This window comes from Rhinopithecus roxellana, chromosome 13 (genome assembly GCF_007565055.1).
Source record: "Rhinopithecus roxellana isolate Shanxi Qingling chromosome 13, ASM756505v1, whole genome shotgun sequence".
Taxonomy (NCBI): Eukaryota; Metazoa; Chordata; class Mammalia; order Primates; family Cercopithecidae; genus Rhinopithecus; species Rhinopithecus roxellana.
Window position 1 is genome coordinate 54,691,670 of NC_044561.1, and position 20,305 is coordinate 54,711,974.

A 20,305-nucleotide genomic window follows, 5' to 3' on the forward strand; every position below is an offset into this window, starting at 1 on the left:
TCATTTAAATTAAATTAAATTAAAATTTAGGTCGTCAGCCACACTATTTGTATTTCCAATAAGTGGTCAGCAGCTGCGTGTGACTAGTGACTACAGTGTTGGACGGCACAGGTAAACATTTCCGCCATCTAATAGAAAGTTCTATGAGACAGGGCTACATCGAGACAAGGGCAGTGGGGGGAAAGCCTAGAACAAGGGTATCATTGTTCCATTTTAAATTTCAATACTGACTTTTTGGAGTCTTGGCAAAACAGATGTTTTGAAACCTTAACTTGTTGAGGAACAAAAAAAGGGTTTTTATTAAATATCAAATGCTCCTTCTCATATGTACACCAGGAGGCAAGAAAGGCTTTGGTCTCATGACCATTGAATTTTAGTAACCATGGTTAAGAGAGGTGGGCATATATGAAGTAAGGAGGAAGGAACCCAGGGATGTCAGAGTGTGACAGACGTGCATGTGCACACACACGCACACACACACACAGAGGTGGGGGGGGGGAGAGAGAGAGAGAGCGAGCACTCGTCTCCTTGTGCTCCTTAGGGTCAAATCTATGGGCCAAGGGATATTCGGGGGTAAGTAACATCTCTGCAGTTTGGGAAAGTCTCAGTGCAAGAGGCTCAGTGTGGTCCAGGAAAATTGCAAGCCCCTTAAAAAGCGCCTCCCTGCCCCATTCATCATGGAGCTAAAGTAACATGGTATTGCCCAAGGGGTAAGTCAGAAAGGGCTAAATACTGTCTCCAGGCCAGAGACTGTGCTTCCCTTTCCTGTGCAACCAATGGGACCTGTGGAGGGAGCTGCACCTGCTCTGGAGTCCTTAAGGTTACAGGTCCAGGTGCTCCCATAGCACAGGCTTTGCGATAGAGAATCTAGCCAGAGATCAGATGGAGGATGCCTCTCAGAGCATTTGCATCAACAGTCAGCAAGGGAAGATCACCAGGATTTATTTGACCAGACTGAGAAGAGGCCAGGAGTTTTAGCAGCCACATTCAGTACACATCAGACAGGGTCCTGGGAATTTAAGACCAGTCACTCATCAGGAGAACCAGGTCTAGAGAGGGGCCAGAGGGTAGAACACAGACCAGAGGCTTCTTTTCCACTCCACCAAGAGTACACATATGTTTTCTCTCATGCCCAGGATGCCATCTCCACTGAGACAGAAGATAGGGATGAGGAAAAAGTCTGCAAGTCTAAGAGACAACCTAGCATAAGACTGTTTGGAGTTAGAAGAGACTGTGACGAGCTTGTATCCATTTCTCCTTGTCCAACTGCCACCCTCATCCCTAATTTGTAGGACTGGGGCTCATAAGGAAGTATGGCTCAGTTACAGAAAATAAAGAACATGACATATTTTTTGTACCTGAATTGTACAGTGTAGATTTTCTACTCATTTGAATCATAAAAGGGAGGTACACAAAGGGATAAACCATGAGAATATTGATCTTTTCTAGAATTTAAGTTTCTGGAGGCAAAAATGTTAACAGTTCATCTTTCTTTTCTTATTGTGGTAACACTTAGCCAAAAGAACAGTAAATGCTGACAGTTCATCACCATGAAAAGTTGATCAGGTATATTCTGGATAATAGCTTTCAGATGAAGGATACTGTGTAAAACATTTTAGAATGGTTTTTCATCCATACTGGTTAAGAAACATTTTCATATTTACAGGGACAAATTTTGGTTACCTGAAAAATTCAGTTCTACCTTTTGATTTGGACACTTGGAGGTCAGCAACAGAGAGCAGGAAGGAGGCAGAGCAAGGACAGAACAACAAGGGGCTGCCACAGGGGTGGCGGGGGTCAAATGGAAGCAACCTGGAGGATAGTCCTCCTTGAGGCTTGGACCAGAGCTTCAGGTTGGGCACCATGACAGAGCTGGGCCAGAAGTCTAACACAGCAGGCTGGAACACAACCCGGGAGACTTGTGTCGTTGGGTTCAATCAGTCAAGGCAAACAAGAAGACAGTCCGTGGCTGGGAATGTTCATGGAATGCTCGTGGAGTACTCAGCGCAGAGACTCCCCGCAAGCACAAAGGGTATCAAGTAAGAGTTAAAGGGCAAGTTGGGTCATGGTGTGGAATCATATTAAGGTCAGCGTTGATGGCTTGCAGAACTTAGATAGAAAGCAATGTCTTAATGCAGGAGTGTGACTGTAGCCTGGGTATAAGATGGGTGGCAGTACCTCATGTGGGAGCTGTGGAAGGCTGACATCCCTCTTCTTACTTCGGCTCATACTCCAGAAGTGGGCCTAGACCTCGGTGTGGGATGACTTTGAAAATGAGTTTCAAAGTAAAGAAACAGAACTTTTGACCTTTGGGACCAGACTCTTCCAAGCTCAAACAATGACTTTCGTTAATGTGGCAGACTGTATTTTCCTAGAATTCCCACAACAAGATTTCTAGTCCCATATGCTCTTCAAGGACCTTGTGACACCCTACCAAGAGGTGGAGTTCACTGCTTGAACTGCCTAGGACCACCTTGTCACTGCAGAAGTGATGCTGTGTGACTGCCAAGGCTAGGTCATAAAAGGTAGTATTGCATGTGTCCGGTTCTCTCTCTCTGTCTCTGTCTCTCTCTCTGTCTCTCTGTCTCTGTCTCTCTCTCTCTCTCTGTGTGTGTGTGTGTGTGTCTGTGCATATTTTAGTTTGTGATTGTCTATGTTTGGTTTCATTAATCTAAAAAAAAGAAAAACCCCTTTTTTATCTTCTAGAAATTCTTTGTTAGATCTGGTAGTTTTGGTATCCTTTCTGGGATTCTGGATTATTTTATTTATTTTTAGAGACAAGAGTCTCTCTCTGTTGCCCAGGCTGGGGTGCAGTGGTGCCATCACTAAAGCCTCCAACTCCTGGGCTCAAGAGATCCTCCTGCCTCAGCCTCTGGAGTAGCTGGGATTACAGGTGTGTGTCACCATGCCCAGATAATTTCTAAATTCTTTTGTAGAGACAGGCTTTGTTCTGTTGCCTTGGCTGGTCTTGACTTCTTGGGCTCAAAAGATCCTTCTGCCTCAACTTCCCAAAAAGTGGTGTAAGCCACCATGCCTGGCTTGGAGCGTTATTTTAAAAATACATTTTCTGTCATTTCCATGGGGCTTTGGCAGGGAGGGACAAAAAGCATGTGTTCGGGCCACCTTCTTGATCTAGCCATTTCTACTCTTTTAAAAATGCACAAAATATGTAATCTCAAAAACATTTTTCCCTTTGAAACTTTATTATACAAATTAAAAAATATATATGTATAAAAAGTAGAATAGTACAGTGAACCTCCATGAGCCCATGCCCCGGCTTCACTAATGAACAGCTCAATCTCCTGTTTCCCACTCTCTCTGGCCCCACTCCCCAGCCCAGGCTTATTTGAAGCAAATCTAGCCCTCTAATAACTTATTTCAGTATCTTTAGCAAACAAGGGTATCCCTTTTAAAACCTAACTGCAGTGTCTTCATTCCACTTCCCCCAATCAATAATTCCTTCACATAACCAAATATCCAGTTTGTTTAACATTTTCCCCATTTTCTATCATTTTTAAAAGGTTTGAATTAGAATCTAAACAAGGTTCAAAACACTGTGACTGATTAATTTATCTCTTACTGTCTTTTAATCTATAGGTTCTCACTCTCACCTCTTATTTTTTCTGCTTTGCTACTTAATCGTAGAAATGGGGGTATCTGTAATGCAGTTTCCCACAGTCTCACACTGCTGACTGCATCCCATCCTGAGCATGTTCTCCCCTCTGCTTTTCAATCGGTAGGTAGAGCCCAGTGTGTAACCAGGTTTAGGTTCGGGTTCTTTGGCATGAATAGGTGGTGGTGTGTACCTCTGTCAGGAAGCGCGTATCTCTTTTGTGATACTAGGAACCACTGATGATCACTGATTAGAGCCATTAATTCATTAGGAGTTTCCAAAATAGTGATATTCTAATCCTGTCATTCCTTCTTCATTATTGAGTGGAATGCTTTTATAAGCAGGATCTTATCCCCTCACAAATGATTTGGTTACTCTGAGGAGTCGTTCATACAGGAAAGGTAAAAATGTTGGCCTCTTGTCCTCTACTGACCAGTCTTCAAAATAGCGTGCTGTTCCCTAGTATCCTCCACAAGTGACTCATCACTGAGGCGTTTAGTTTTTTAAGTATCATTATGAACTGTGGATTCATTTGATAAGTTTTAACCTGGGCAGTTATCTTCACTGATCCTCAAATTTCCCCATCTTTGGCCAGTAAGAACCTATTCTAGATGGGCCTGAGTCCTTTTGATACTACCCTAATGGTCCTTCATAGCTTCCTTGCTTTTGTATGACAATACGTTCCAGGCCCATCTAATGTATTTCCTGTACCAGACTTAGAATTTTTTAGGGAGCCTTGGTTTGTTTTCGTGGGATATGGAACTTACAGACCATAATCTGGGTGCTGGGGGTATTCATTGCTCCTGGTTACTCTGAGAATGTTGCATACTTTCACTTCAGATCAAAATCAGGACTACAGGATTTTTATTTGACTCTTCTGTACTTTTTTTTTGTCCATCCCCCAAATCCCAGTTCTCAATGACACCACCATAATCTATCAGGAGCTGTATCCCATAAGATATACACAACATTCTCAAAACAACGTCACCATCATTACCGACAATATCATTACACTGAAAACAACGCCACCATCATTACCGACAATATCGTTACACTGAAAACAACGCCACCATCATTACCGACAATATCGTTACACTGAAAACAACGCCACCATCATTACCGACAATATCGTTACACTGAAAACAACGCCACCATCATTACCGACAATATCGTTACACTGAAAACAACGCCACCATCATTACCGACAATATCGTTACACTGAAAACAACGCCACCATCATTACCGACAATATCGTTACACTGAAAACAACGCCACCATCATTACCGACAATATCGTTACACTGAAAACAACGCCACCATCATTACCGACAATATCGTTACACTGAAAACAACGCCACCATCATTACCGACAATATCGTTACACTGAAAACAACGCCACCATCATTACCGACAATATCGTTACACTGAAAACAACGCCACCATCATTACCGACAATATCGTTACACTGAAAACAACGCCACCATCATTACCGACAATATCGTTACACTGAAAACAACGCCACCATCATTACCGACAATATCGTTACACTGAAAACAACGCCACCATCATTACCGACAATATCGTTACACTGAAAACAACGCCACCATCATTACCGACAATATCGTTACTAAACAGGGTCAGATTGTTTGTAAAGTCATTTGTGTCCTTACAGTGTATCTCACTGGCCATATGCAATGACATTATGTGTTTTAAGTTGCTTGGAATGACTTCCTTCTGTGGCTTTGTGCCACCAATAGGATATAGTCAGCGTTCCCTGTCCACAGGTTCTGCATCCTGCGGTTACAAAGGGCTAACTGTATACACATTTGGGTTCTGCATTTTACTTTGGATATTTAGGGATAGCTATTTTATGTTATGTTATGTTATGCTATGTTATGTTATGTTATGTTATGTTATGTTATGTTATGTTTGAGACAGTCTTGCTCTGTCACCCAGGCTGGAGGGCAATGGCACGATCTCAGCTCACTGCAACCTCCGCCTCCCGGGTTCAAGCGTTTCTCCTGCCCCAGCTTCCCGAGTAGCTGGGATTACAGGAATGCGCCATCACACCTGGCTAATTTTTTTATTTTTGTATTTTTGTAGAGATGGGGTTTCACCATGTTGGCCAGGTTGGTCTTGAACTCCTGACCTCAGGTGATCCGCCCACCTCGGCCTCCCAAAGTGCTGGGATTACAGGCATGAGCCACCATGCCTAGCTGCTTTTTAATTTTTTTTTTACATTTAATTCTGCTTCATACTTATGGAAAGATTTACATGGTTCCACAAAGAAATCTCGGTTCTAGAGCTGTCCCTTCTACTCTATTCTCTTTTTTTCTGCTGTTATTCTATTATTGGTTTCTTTTTTAAATGTAGGCAAAAAAGTGGATATATTTCTGTTGCTTCCTTTATCTTAAGTAGGATTGTATTAGTCCGTTTTCAGGCTGCTGATAAAGACATAACTGAGACTAGGTAATTTATAAAGGACAGAGGTTTAATGGACTCACAGTTCCACATGGCTGGGGAGGCCTCACAATCATGGTTGAAGACAAAGGAAGAGCAAAGGGACTTCTTACATGGCAGTGGGCAACAGAGGACTCGTGCAGGGGAGCTTCTTTATATATATATATATATATATATATATATATATTTTTTTTTTTTTTTTTTTTTTTTTTTGAGACGGAGTCTTGCTCTGTCGCCCAGGCTGGAGTGCAGTGGCCGGATCTCAGCTCACTGCAAGCTCCGCCTCCCGGGTTCCCGCCATTCTCCTGCCTCAGCCTCCTGAATTTTTATATATTTTTTGAGACGGAGTCTTGCTCTGTCGCCCAGGCTGGAGTGCAGTGGCCGGATCTCAGCTCACTGCAAGCTCCGCCTCCCGGGTTCCCGCCATTCTCCTGCCTCAGCCTCCTGAATTTTTATATATTTTTTGAGACGGAGTCTGGCTCTGTCACCCAGGCTGGAATGCAGTGGCCGGATCTCAGCTCACTGCAAGCTCCGCCTCCCGGGTTCACGCCATTCTCCTGCCTCAGCCTCTCGAGTAGCTGGGACTACAGGTGCCTGCCAGCACGCCCAGCTAATTTTTTGCATTTTTTAGTAGAGACGGGGTTTCACTGTGCCAGATGGTCTCGATCTCCTGACCTCGTGATCCGCCCTCCTCGGCCTCCCAAAGTGCTGGGATGACAGGCGTGAGCCACGCGCCCGGTGGGGGAGCTTCTTTTTATAAAACCATCAGATCTCGTGAGACTGATTCACTATCACCAGAACAGCACGGGAAAGACCTGCTCCTATGACCTAATTACCTCCTACCCATCCCTCCCATGACCCATCCCTCCCATGACCCATCCCTCCCATGACAGGTGGGAATTGTGGGAGCTACAATTCAAGGTGAGATTTGGGTGGGGACACAGCCAGACCATATCAAGGATATTACAGTTTCGTCTGCCTCCCTTTCTTCACTTACCAATGCATCCTAGAGATTATTCCATAGTAGTGCATCAAGATTCTTCATTGCTATTTACAGATATATAGATATCAATTGTGTGGAGGTACATTTAATTTTCTTTTTAAAAATAAATTTGGATCTTACTGTATATAGAATTTTCTATCTTTTCATTAAGCATTTCATTAAGTATTAAGCATTCCTCTGTTAAAAATGATTATTTTTATTTCTTTGAGATGGAGTCTTACTCTGTCACCCAGGGTGGAGTGCAGTGGCACAATCTCGGCTCACTGCAACCTCCACCTCCTAGGTTCAAGCAATTCTCCTGCCTCAGCCTCCCGAGTAATGGGATTACAGGCACGCATCACCATGCCAAGCTAACTTTTGTATTTTTAGTAGAGATGGGGTTTCGCCATGTTGGTCAGGCTGATCTCCAGCTCCCAACCACAGGTGATCTGCCTGCCTCAGCCTCCCAAAGTGCTGGGATTACAGGTGTGAGCCACTGCGCCTGGCAAGAAATGTTTTTTTTAATGGCTGCATATTATTCATATTCATATGTCTGCATGAGGAAGCGCAAAATTTATTTTAAAATTCTCCAATTGTGTCTCCATATGTGTGTGTGTTTGCTGTGACCAGGGGATCTTGAAGTCTCTTCTGTTAGATTTCTCAGCTAGCTGCAATAGCCATGCCTATGTTCTGTGTATTCTTTTTGAAGTTTCCTGGAACTCCATAGAAAAAAAGAAAAGAGCTCTTTTTTCTTCTTTACAAAGGGATAATTTTCTTTCTTCCATCCTCCAAATCCCAGTTCTCAATGATACCAACATAATTCATCAGATGAATTATCTACCTCGTCCAGCTCTGTCCAAACTCCTCACCCCCCAGTATTCTTCTCCTGTCTCTGAGTGATCTCAAGGTTCCTGGGGAATCTAAATTGCCTACTTGTCATAAAAAAGGTAAAGATCAGGCTGGGTGTAGTGACTCACACCTATAATCGTAACACTTTGGGAGGCCAAGGCAGGAGGATTGCTTGAGCCCAGGAGTTTGAGACCAGCCTGGACAACACAGTGAGACCCCGTCTCTACAAAAATTTTAAAAATTAGCTGGGTATGGTGGCATGTACCTGTGATCCCAGCTACTTGGGAGGCTGAGGTGGGAAGATCGTTTTAGCCCAGGAGTTCGAGGCTGCAGTGAGCCAAGATGGTGCCACTGCATTCTAGTCTGGGCAACACAGCAAGACCCTGTCTCAAAAAAAAAAAAAAAAAAAAAGGGAAATTATTGATATGGTGCTAAATTTCTTATGTTAATATCCTAGCCCCCACAGTGATACTTTTATGACCTGGGCCTTTTGGGAGGTGATTAGGTCACAAGAGCAGAATCCTTGTGAATGGGATTAGTGCCCTTGTAAAAGAGGCCTAAAGGAGCTCATTTTTGCCTTCCTTAAAAATAAAAAAAGTTAAAGATCCTTGTCTTAAAGAATCAAGCTTAAGATTTATTAGTTGAGGCTTGAAACTGAGTATTTCTTAAGCATCTTATCTAAATTGTTGAACATTTTACCAATCTTGAAGGCAGAAAGATAGCAAAAAGCCTGACAAAATATTTTTAAAAATTCTTATTTTTAAAGCAGTATACATATTTTTAAAAGACAGTTTTTCAAACACATTTGTAAGTTAAACTAAGATAAATTTATGAGTCATTAAAATTTATCTTAAATATTACATGTTTTTAAACATTAATTTTGAGTTACATTAAAATGTTAACAAATGCTATATTACTTAACATGATGAAATAAGAATGTTAACAAGAAGCCTTGTTAATGAATAGACTTTATATTTTTCTAATCACAGTACACATTCACCAAGCTGTAACTCATTCTAATAATTGCAGATCTTCTGTTCATATGATTGTAGGGAAAATATCTGAGAAAGATATGAATGAAGTTACATAATTTAGGCCAGGTACAGTGGCTCACACCTGTAATCCCAGCACTATGGGAGGCCAAGGCAGGCGGATCACTTGAGCCCAGGAGTTCAAGACCAGCCTGGCCAACATAGCAAAAGCCCATCTCTACTAAAAATAACAAAAATTAGCCAAGCGTGGTGTCACATGCCTGTAGTCCCAGCTACTTAGGAGGTTGAGATAAGAGAATCACTTGAACCTGGGAGGCTGCAGTGAGCTGAGATCATGCCACTGCACTCCAGCCTGGGTGACAGAGCAAGACTCTATCTCAAAAAAAAAAAAAAAAAGAAAGATAAACAGAACTGTGGATGGGGGCCCAGGCCCTCTGCAAAGGGGAGAGGAGACTTATATATGTATAAAAAAATAAAAAATCACTTAAAGATATAATAGGCATAAATAGCTCATATATTTCGGGAAACAGAATTTCATTCTTACATTTTGTTTTAAAAGAAATACCTTAAGTTTTTGTTGAAGGTGTTTTACTTCCACCTGCAGAGTCTTGGTAGCCGTTTGAGCTGCTAAAGTCTTCCGAGTCTCAATAGCCAGCTGCCGACTAAAGGCTCTGCTGTTCAACCTCAGTTGTTTTTCCAAGCTCTGAAAACAGTATATATTTTAACTATTCTGCAACCAACTTAGTATATTAACAACTTTAATTATCATGGAACTAACTACATTTATAAAAAGTGCACATTTTCTTTTTTTTTTTTTTTTTTTTTGAGAGCGGAGTCTCGCTGTGTCGCCCAGGCTGGAGTGCAGTGGCGCGATCTCGGCTCACTGCAAGCTCCGCCTCCCGGGTTCCCGCCATTCTCCCACCTCAGCCTCCCGAGTAGCTGGGACTACAGGCGCCCGCCACCGCGCCCGGCTAGTTTTTTGTATTTTTAGTAGAGACGGGGTTTCACCGTGTTAGCCAGGAGGGTCTCCATCTCCTGAACTCGTGATCCACCCGCCTCGGCCTCCCAAAGTGCTGGGATTACAGGCTTGAGCCACCGCGCCCGGCCAAAAGTGCACATTTTCAATACAATTTTAGTGAATGGCTTATATAGGGGACATATATTAGAATGAAGTATAACCGAAAGAAAGCCCCCAAATTCCAGATCCCAGCTCTAGAGAACAAATATCACATGTTTTGAGCCTGTTTTTTACATACTCTAAAATTTGATTTAAAAATTCTTCTTTTTTGAGTTGGAGTCTCACTGTGTTGCCCAGGCTGGAATGTAGTGGTGCGATCTCGGCTCACTGCAACCTCCGCCTCCTGGGTTCAAGTGATTCTCTTGCCTCAGCCTCCCCGGTAGCTGGGTTTACAGGTGCACGCCACCACACCCAGATCATTTTTGTATTTTTAGTAGAGATGGGGTTTTGCTGTGTTGGCCAGGCTGGTCTTGAACTCCTGGCCTCAAGTGATCTGCCTGCCTTGGCCTCCCAGAGTGCTGGGATTACAGGCGTGAGGCCACTGTGACCCACCTGATTTAACAATTCTGACCAGATCCTGGAAGTCAGTAGACATCATGGATGGTCATTCCCAGACAACAGAAACTGAATGTTATAAAAGGGACTCAAACCACCACATCCATCCACACTGATGGACTATAAGGCAATGAAATGACTGATTTACCTCAATAGCCATCCAAAACATATTCATCTGCTCTCGGGAATGAGAACTATTTTACTGAGAACTGTTAGATCTGGACTTGACAGAAGGCTTACCAAAAGGACCATTTGTCTTTGTTTTAACATAAAGTAGGACCTCCTCCATTATAACAGCAGTACTTTCCCAGACAGGAAAAGTGGAAGACATGGAAGGCTAAAAGGGGGAAAGAATCACTAAAAATACCACTCCCTAAAACAATGTTACACAAGTCACACGTTTTGGTTCACAAAACAGTTTTCCTCCACTAAATGCCTACAACCAAACAGAAATTTCTCATACTTGATAAGTGCTTTTTGTATCAAAGAAAATAGTTATGGAATTTGTTTTGGTTTTATGTACGGATATAAAAACATGAACTATTTAGATACATATATAAAAATAGATTTGCTTTTGCATGACAGACATACACTAAGATGAATACAATATTACCTAAAAGGCCAAATAATATCATTTTGTATACAAGAGTGAAAAATGAGGTTGCTCATTATTTTCTGTAGATCACATATCAATTTCATGTGAAAAAAATTGTTTGGAAAATAGAGAATTTTAACAATGGAAGAAATAATTGAGATAAAAACGTGGAAGAAATGAACCAAGAATTTACTTACTTCAAGATCATAGAAAATACTTGTGTTTCAGCATCATATATTAAATAATTAAATCCTAAATTAATTCCATTTATGTTTATGTCCAGACAGACTCAAACTATCTAATGTAAGATATGCAGGAGAATTCTTAATATGATACCAATTCCTTCTCCCAAGTCATCCCTTATAATGTAATCCCCAGGCTTTTGACAACCATGTACTGTTGAGGAAAATCAATCCAGTCATCTCTTGAATTATTTTAATTCCTTTTCCTTCCCTACTACCAGGAACATTATCTGTGAAAAATTGCTATTTTGAAAATAACTACAAATGTTTGTGTGGTAATGCCTGGCCAAAATGGAGAGGGAGAATGCAAAAGGCACTGAACGGATGCACTGAGTGAGTAGGTTTTTAGGGAAGTAGCCTTTTCATCAACAGTTTAAGGTAGAGGGTTGACTTCAAAGAGAGGTTTCACGTAACACAATGCAATCTTTAAAGCACAGGGAAAAAGTCCCTTAGCACTGTAGCTATACTCTCTTAGAGAATGGTCATGTCCAGATAAACCAGCCCAGCCACAGAGTGAACGCTTGTGCAATGGTCATTTCCAGATAAACCAGCCTAGCCACAGAGTGAACTCTTGTGCACTGCAACAGATGAACATTTCTAGTTTGAGCTGCTTTTGTTTTTCCTTCAAACCCTGCCCTCTATTAGACAGTAATTATTTAGTGTAGCACGCCAAGCCAAGCGAAGCAGTTAGTAACACTTTGTTACAGAGGGGGCGCATCCATGATTAATTCACACCCTCTCTCTATTCACTTCAAAATCTTAAACTGTCTGGGCTCCTGAAATACAGACCTGTATTTTTTTGTCATTTGCCTCCATTTTTGTTGTGATAATAGATAATTTATGAGTGAGTTCTTCCCTTTCTGCAAGGTTTTTGTCTTCAGAAAGTTTCTGCAGTGCCTGCAGGGTGTCTTTAGTCTTCAGTAACTGGCTGTCAGTTTCTCTAAGTTTCCTAGATACAGTTCTTTCCTTTTCCTGGGATTTCCTAAGTAGTTGCCTTAAATTTTTTACTTCATTCTGATGTTTAGCCATAATTTGAGGTAGATTATTTTGTGAATTCTCATATTTTCCTATAGCTTTCAAATGCCTAAGCTGAAGTTGTTTCAAAAATTGGTTTTCTGTAAGGATGGCTTCCAATTTATGATGCATATCAGCTAATTCATTTTTCAGTCCTTTAATTTTATGAAGCCTTGCTGAGAGTATTCGATGAGCCATAGCATCTCTTCTTTGGGCAATCATATGGATTTGAGAATTAAAGAGTGATGCATTCCAGGTGTGCTTTTTTTCAACTGAGATTTCCTTCTGGCCTGTGTAAGCAGATAATCCAGTTTATTACTAGTAATATATACAGATATGCAAATATGCACATATGCGTAATTGCCCTCCCATGCCCCCCTGCACACACACCACACACATACACACAAGCATAAGTGTAACTAGAAGGGGAAAAAACTAATATTTAATCAATATCCATGCTTTAGGCTAGGTGGTTTACATATAAATATCTCATTTAATACAATTATTCAAGGTCAGTTGTACTATATTTTATAGCTGGAGATTTTACATCATTTGTCCAAGGTTACATAGCTACAAAGTGACACAGAATGGATTGAAAACCAGGTCTTCTTTGACTCTAAAATCTGTACTTAAATTTCTATTGTAACAGCTAGACTAAAAACTGATAATAGGCCAGGTGCAGTGGCTCATGTCTGTAATCTCTGCACTTTGGGAGGCTGCAGTAGGAGGACTGCTTGAGGACAGGAGTTTGAGATCAGTCTGATCAACAGAGTCAGATCCCGTCTCTAAAAAAACCACAATTTTTTATGTTTATTTTTATTTTTTTTGGGACAGAGTCTCCCTCTGTTGCCCAGGCTGGAGTGAAGTGGTGCAACCTTGGCTCACTGCAACCTCTGCATCCGGAGTTCAAGCGATTCTCCTGCCTCAGCCTCCCGAGTAGCTGGGATTACAGGTGTCTGCCACCACGCCCAGGTAATTTTTGTATTTTTAGTAGAGATGGAGTTTCACCATGTTGGCCAGGCTGATCTCGAACTCCTGACCCTCAAGTGATCCACCCTCCTCGGCCTCCCAAAGTGCTGGGATTACAGGCGTGAGCCACTGTGCCTGGCCTCTACAAAATTTTAAAAAGTAGCCTAACTTGGTGGCACATGCCTATAGTCCTAGCTCCTCGGGAAGCCCTGGTGGGAGGATTCCTTGAGCTCAGGAGTTCGAGGTTGCTGTGAGCTATGATTGCACCACTGCATTCCAGCCTGGGTGACAAAGTGAGACTCTGTCTCAAAAACCAACCAACCAACCAACCAACCAACCCACCCACCCCATGATAATAGCTGACTAAGTGCTTATCATATGTCAGGCATTAAACTAAATGCTTTCTGTAGATTATCTGATGTAATCCTTTCAACAATATGTTAAGGGTAATTAGAGTGTAACATGAGAGCCCAATGTGAAGAACTTATATATTCAAAATGACCCTCAAAAGGTCATCAAATTATATGAGTCTATCTATTTGTACAGATACTGATTTTCCATCTCTGAATAAATCCAACACAGTCAATTTTTCCTGTTACTTTGGCTGGGCACCAAATGAAGTAATTGGCATGTGTTCAGGAGTCTACCTTTTTTTTTTTTTTTTTTTGAGACAGAGTCTTGCTCTGTCGCCCAAGCTGGAGTGCAGTGGCACGATCTCGGCTCACTGCAAGCTCCGCCTCCCAGGTTCACACCATTCTCCTGCCTCAGCCTCCTGAGTAGCTGGGACTACAGACGCCTGCCACCGCACAGGGCTAATTTTTTTGTATTTTTAGTAGAGACGGGGTTTCACCACGTTAGCCAGGATGGTCTCATTTCCTGACCTCGTGATCTGCCCGCCTCGGCCTCCCAAAGTGCTGGGATTACAGGCGTGAGCCACTGTGCCTGGCCCAGGGGTCTGTCTTAAACAAAAGTCTCTAAAAAACATCACACTTAGCACAAAGCTTACATAATTGAATTTGAGTGTATTAAATACATGTATAAATCACTGTACTATTATCCCATTTTAAAGATAAACACACTGAAGCTTGGGGATGTCCCTTGTCAATGAGCACACAGCTAGGAAGTGGTGAGACAGAACCCACTGTCTGTGTTGGGTGGGAACAGGCAATTCTACCTGTGATAAAAACAATGAACTAAGAGAGCCAAAGCATGCTTTCTGGAGATAAAGCATTTGAATCATAACTATGAAAGAACTCATAGATTATACAACACAGTATCACATCAATAACCGGTGGCCTGTCTTTGCAATTATGTCTTCAAGTGTATTTATTTTCCCACAGTTTAGTAGGGGCTATGGCTGAATATTGAGTATTTTAGAATAGGCTTCTGAGCACACTAAGTGGGAAGCAGAGCAGGCCAGCCTCTAGGACATCTACTAGAAGGCCTGCAAAGAGGTGTCTGTGGTTTTGTTGAGGCCGTACACTTTAATACTCTGGGCACTGGCTAGGGAAGCTCTAGACCCAGGCCATATGGATCAAGCTGGTTTAAAATAGGGGTGGGCAAAGACTGACATGTTCTACACTATGGCCAGCATGACTGAACCTGACCCCCAACTTGTAATGTCTTCCAGCTCTTAGGTGCTCTGACCCTGGAGGAGAGAGGGATTTCACTGAGATGAGAAGGATGGATGATGGGATCCATGGGCACTGGAGGCTTATATTCCCCTCTTATGCCATGCTCAAGTGATGGGAGGGCAGAGGCATGAGAGGGTGCCAAGGGACTAAATGCCATGGCCACAGGAGCTCTGGCCAAGGCCCCAGGAGTCAAGAAGTGCACAGAGGGCATGGATGCTATGGAAAGGGGAGAGGCTGGCCTTTTAAAGATCACGTGGCTTGGACAAGGAACACGTAAGTGGTAAAAATGAAGGGCAGAGGTTCCTCCCCCAATATTATTTGTGTAAGGCCCTTTCCACATCCCTGCCCCCTCATATTCCCTCATTCCCCAAACGTGTCTGAGATTGAATTTCCTGTCTACCCTAGTGAGTGGGTGGGGAGGACAAGCCAGGTTTGTTGGCTTCAGAAAGGTAAGTATACCACTTGCATTTGAGGGGTATGTAACAAATTCATACTGTATCCATCACACATACTTGTGTAACTATAAAGGCTATGGAAAATTGGAATAGGGTGTATTCCTTAACGATTTTATATCTTGTTATCCTAACCCACACATAAGGATGGTATAATTTATAATTTCAATCCCATTTCACAAATAATAGAAGCAGATTTAGCTGAATGACTATTCTTAAGACAACTAAGTTTTAAACCACTGCATTTAAAACAGTCAACTTAATTCACCACAAACATAAATTTAAGTCCATAGTTGCCAAAACGGCCTCTGCACATTATGTATAATGACGTATGCTCTTCTGAACAGTTCTAAGAATGTCCCCATGCTCACTTCACCCACAAACAGGCCTGTCTTCCTTCCCAGCCTGTCTCCCCAGGCCCATCTCCTCCTCAAACCCTTACTTTAGAAGCTCTCTTGTCCTCCCTAGTCCATGCTGTTTCCTCCTCCTCTTCCGCCTGGCCTCATCCTAGTTCCCTCTCCTGTCATTGTCCCCTTTGGTCTCATTGTCCCATTCTATCCCTGTGCTCCTCCACACCTTCACTTCAGCTCTGCTTCTGACATATGGACTGGGGGGTCCGCACTATATTTTACCCCAAAAAGATCAACTCATTTTCTTCACAAACCAGGGTGAAGAAGAGGTTCAAAGGAGGAGCCTTTCCCCTTCCTGTTCTCGGTAGTTTCCATTGTTAGCCTGCTAGAGAAGGTGTCTCTTCAACACTACCTTAGGTTGTCCACCTATACCTGACCAAGGACAACAGGGCAAAAGGTATTCCAAGCATTTGGATGTGGTAAATTAACTTTTTTTTGCATACTAATGTCTTGAATGACCATGACATCTTTTTGGCATTGTATTGACAAAGAAAATCCGTCAAGGAAGCAATTTTAACAGGATACGTAACTGAAAGTTCTGAAAAGACATTTTCTAGAAAAGAAGGATAATCTTTGAAAAGCAAATTGTATGACTATATTGCTTGCTATTTACAATGAGTTAAGTAAATTTCCAATGTTTGACCAAAGCAAAAATTCTATTAAATTGAAGTCCTCATTTCATCTTTGTAATTTTCTCCATGAAATGTCTTTCTGCCATAAAATTTGCTTTCATCAATTTTCTAAGATGGGAATTGAAAATAATCTCTGATGTTACTGTTCTTTGGTGAATTCTGAATCTCTGTTGGTGGTTCCTCATTCAGCATTACCTGCCCTTAGGGTCAGAGAGCTACTTTTAATTGAACATTTGCTTGAGAAGGGGCTGTACTGGCTAAAACATTAAGACTCTTCGCTTTGGGTTAGAATTATATGACACCAGGGTGGAAGAAATTACTTGCTGCTGCAAACACTGGCAAAACATGAACTGGGGAATAAAAGAAAAAGACGAGGAAATACTTTATTGTTCTGTGACAAATCTTGACGTTGCAATTAGTATTTTACATTCATCATATGCTGGGCAAGGGTTTCCTGGGACATAAAAATCTGAGTTACAGATGCATGCAAGATTTACTTAAAATAATTTCAGAGTATTAATATATAAAAGGACACCCAAGGAAGAGCAAACCTTTCACTCTTCTGGATAATGGAATTTAGGATTCTGGATAATGGAATTCAGGATTCTGGTCTCCTGTGAAGTAACTGAATTCATTTAGGTTGTTCTCAATTTATAAACAGGCATCTTGCACAAAGAACTCAATAAGCATTTGTTCAATAAATAAATGAGGAATCAGCTTTAAAAAGCTAAATTATAAGGTACTTAGAACTCGAAATGCAGTTTCTCTCTTGTAGACAGTGTTACAAATGCTAACTGCCCTCTTGCATGATCCCACAAAAGCTTATGATCAATATAAAATGTAGTATATAGATTCAAGATCTCTTATTGTAAACCCTTGGAACTGGTATGTTGCAGAATTTGGGGGTTTTAAAGGTGAGTGCATATATGGTATTTTCCACATTTCTCTCATGGGGTCTGGAACAACACCCTTTAATGAAACTATACTTTTGCGGTGAAATATAATGACTCTTCACACTAAGTGAACTAAGTAAAGATCTGCTTCATGTTAGTTCAAATAAGGGTTTTGTTGCCAAATCAACTTTGATGCCAAGGATGTGAAAGATGTTGGGTTTTTGGAGATTTGTAAATTTCAAATGTGGATAAGGAATTCTGTATTTGTAGGATCTAACCATGATGTTCATTTTTTTTTTTTTTTGAGACGGAGTCTCGCTCTGTCGCCTGGGCTGGAGTACAGTGGCCGGATCTCAGCTCACTGCAAGCTCCGCCTCCCGGGTTTACGCCATTCTCCTGCCTCAGCCTCCCAAGTAGCTGGGACTACAGGCGCCCGCCACTTCGCCTGGCTAGTTTTTTGTATTTTTTAGTAGAGACGGGGTTTCACCGTGTTAGCCAGGATGGTCTCGATCTCCTGACCTCGTGATCCTCCCGTCTTGGCCTCCCAAAGTGCTGGGATTACAGGCTTGAGCCACCGCGCCTGGCCAATGTTCATTTTTGATGGAGTCCAGGCATGAGAGAAGGAGCGGACTTTTCATTTCCTGCCTTGGGCCTTGCCAATGGAGGTAGGACCCCCACCTCTCTAGAAAAGTAACATTTAACCTTTTGAGACTCTGGTGAAAGGCACAGGCCCTTCTAGAAAAGTTTACGAACACACAGACACAAAAAAATGCATAGAATTTCATGGGGTTCACAGACATGTGTCTTAGATAAAGAATCCCTGCCCTATAGCAGGGGAACTGAAGATTCTGGGTGTTCCAGAAGTGGCAGAGGGTCCTGGACACACCTGGTAACAGCAGGCTGGGGATGCAAGATGCAGTGTGGACATGACAGTAGCAGATGTGCCCCCCAAACAGCAGTGCCTTTATCGTCCACCTGTTGACTGAAGTGCTCTGATGGTCAATGTGGACAAGAGCTCCAGCTATATCAGGAATACTTACGAGCTCAAGATTGCCTAAAATGGGAGGAAGGAATTACAGTCTGGGCAGGGAAGGAGGAAGAAAGGAGATCAAAGATAGCACAAGTGAATTCCAATTTGGACAGCTGGGACCTGATAGAATTGGTACTTTAAAAATCTGCAAAGAAATGACATTATTAACAGCCTTTTGAACCATCTCCATTTCAAAAGATGGCCTTTGCCAATATACCTCACTGGACTTGGAGACCATCCTCTTGGGGTGTTGAGACAGGTATTTACATTTCACTGGCGATTCAAACACTGATTCTTCAGCTGAGATGAAAGGCAAGAAGCCAGTGAAATCCAAGTATTGTGGTACTCTGTAACAAGGCCACCTGTTAACTAAAAACGGAACTAACCTCACTAGTAGGCTCCAGTAGGGTAAGCCATGCAGGGGCTAGGCTTTACATTTGAAGCCTTTCTGTTATTTTATAATTATTCTTAATTTCTCTATTTCCTAATTTCTTCTAGAAAAGTTCACCTATAATACACATTTACAATATGGGTAAACAATAAAACTGAGTATGAACCACTTCAAACACTAGTGCAGGAAAATAACATCATTATGACCAGAAATTTGGTCTTGCTTGGGAAATTTTACTCCTTACCTTTAGATTGGGAGATTTTAGAAACATTATACTTTTTCTTCTCCTTTTCTTTAACCACAGGCTGCTTTAAATAATTTCTATTAATGGCCTTTTCTGAACAATCACAGAGAAAGTCTTCTGAATAATCATACTGAGAACTTAAACTTCCACAGGAGCACTGAGATCTGCTATAATCAACACTCTTATGGGAAGCATTACTGTTCTGTGAAAAAGCGCCTGTGCCTGGGCTTCTCTTGCATTCTGCAGATCTCCTATCGTTTTCTAATGCCACGCTGGAGAAATGCTCATCTGTATTTGTTTTTGTTAGATCAGCCAAAGACATAGCAAACAACCTAATAAAAGAAAAGTAAAACCTAATAAAATTATTTTTTAATTCATATTTATTGACATTAAAATGAACCTATGCTTTTATATGTATATATATATACACACACATATATATATACACACACATATATATGTATATATATATATTTTTTCTTTTTTAAAGACAGGGTCTCACTCTGTTGCCTAGGTTGGAGTGCAGTGGCGTGACCATGACTTTCTGCAGCCTTGACCTCCTGGGCTCAAGCGATCCTCTCAGTTCAGCCTCTGGAGTAGCTGCGACTACAAGTGTGTGCCGTCACGCCTGGCTAACTTATTATTTTTTGGTAGAAATGGGAGTCTCACTATGTTGCCTAGGCTGGTCTTGAACTCCTGGGCTCAAGTGATCCTCCCACCTCGGTCTCACAAAGTAGTGGGATACAGGCATGAGCCACCATGCTCAGCCATGGACACAAACTTTGAATACTTTCAATAAGCCCTTTTCGTTGTCTAAAGTGAGAATTTAAAACGGAAGGAATAGAAAGTCAAATACAAGAAAGACCCCCAATTTATACCCTTAATAAAATTAACACTAGTCACAAAGCAGATGGTTCTGCATTTCTTTATGATGCTACTGCACTAAGGCACAGTAACACCACAAGTATCTCTTTTATAGCAGCCTACCTCAAAAGCAGATTGAAACAAACAGATCCATCTTCTGAGGTCTTTAAAAGGATTACCTTTCCATTTAATTCTCAGTTCTCCTGTTTTATCAAGAAAGCAAAAGAGAGTTTAGCTGGCATTAGATCTTTTGCAACAGGAATCTAATATCACTTTCTCTACTCAGAAGGTTTTTTTCTGAAGTGTTTCGGCTTTCTGATGCATCTGCTTAACTCTAGCCTTCTCTTCTGATGAAATATATCAGGCAGGCCACAATCTCCTCACTACAAGAAATCTTAGTCCAAATGATCTTAGTAATAATTAATATTAGCATTATACTTAATATCTAACTAGTGCTCTTACTTTGT

The 20,305-nt window shown here is 41.6% G+C and overlaps 1 protein-coding gene across 2 annotated transcripts in view; it reads right to left on the minus strand.

Moving 5' to 3' along the window:
- LCA5L (lebercilin LCA5 like) overlaps positions 1 to 20,305 on the minus strand; it is a 44,152-nt gene that overhangs the window by 6,262 nt on the left and 17,585 nt on the right. For both annotated transcript variants that reach the window (XM_030915099.1, XM_030915100.1), the window contains 4 exons: positions 19,962 to 20,041; positions 18,975 to 19,306; positions 12,095 to 12,609; positions 9,461 to 9,598 (listed from right to left, as the gene is read on the minus strand). In XM_030915099.1, coding sequence (XP_030770959.1) covers positions 9,461 to 9,598; positions 12,095 to 12,609; positions 18,975 to 19,296 — 975 coding nt within the window. In that variant the 5' untranslated portion in view covers positions 19,297 to 19,306; positions 19,962 to 20,041. The remainder of the gene's footprint in view (positions 1 to 9,460; positions 9,599 to 12,094; positions 12,610 to 18,974; positions 19,307 to 19,961; positions 20,042 to 20,305) is intronic.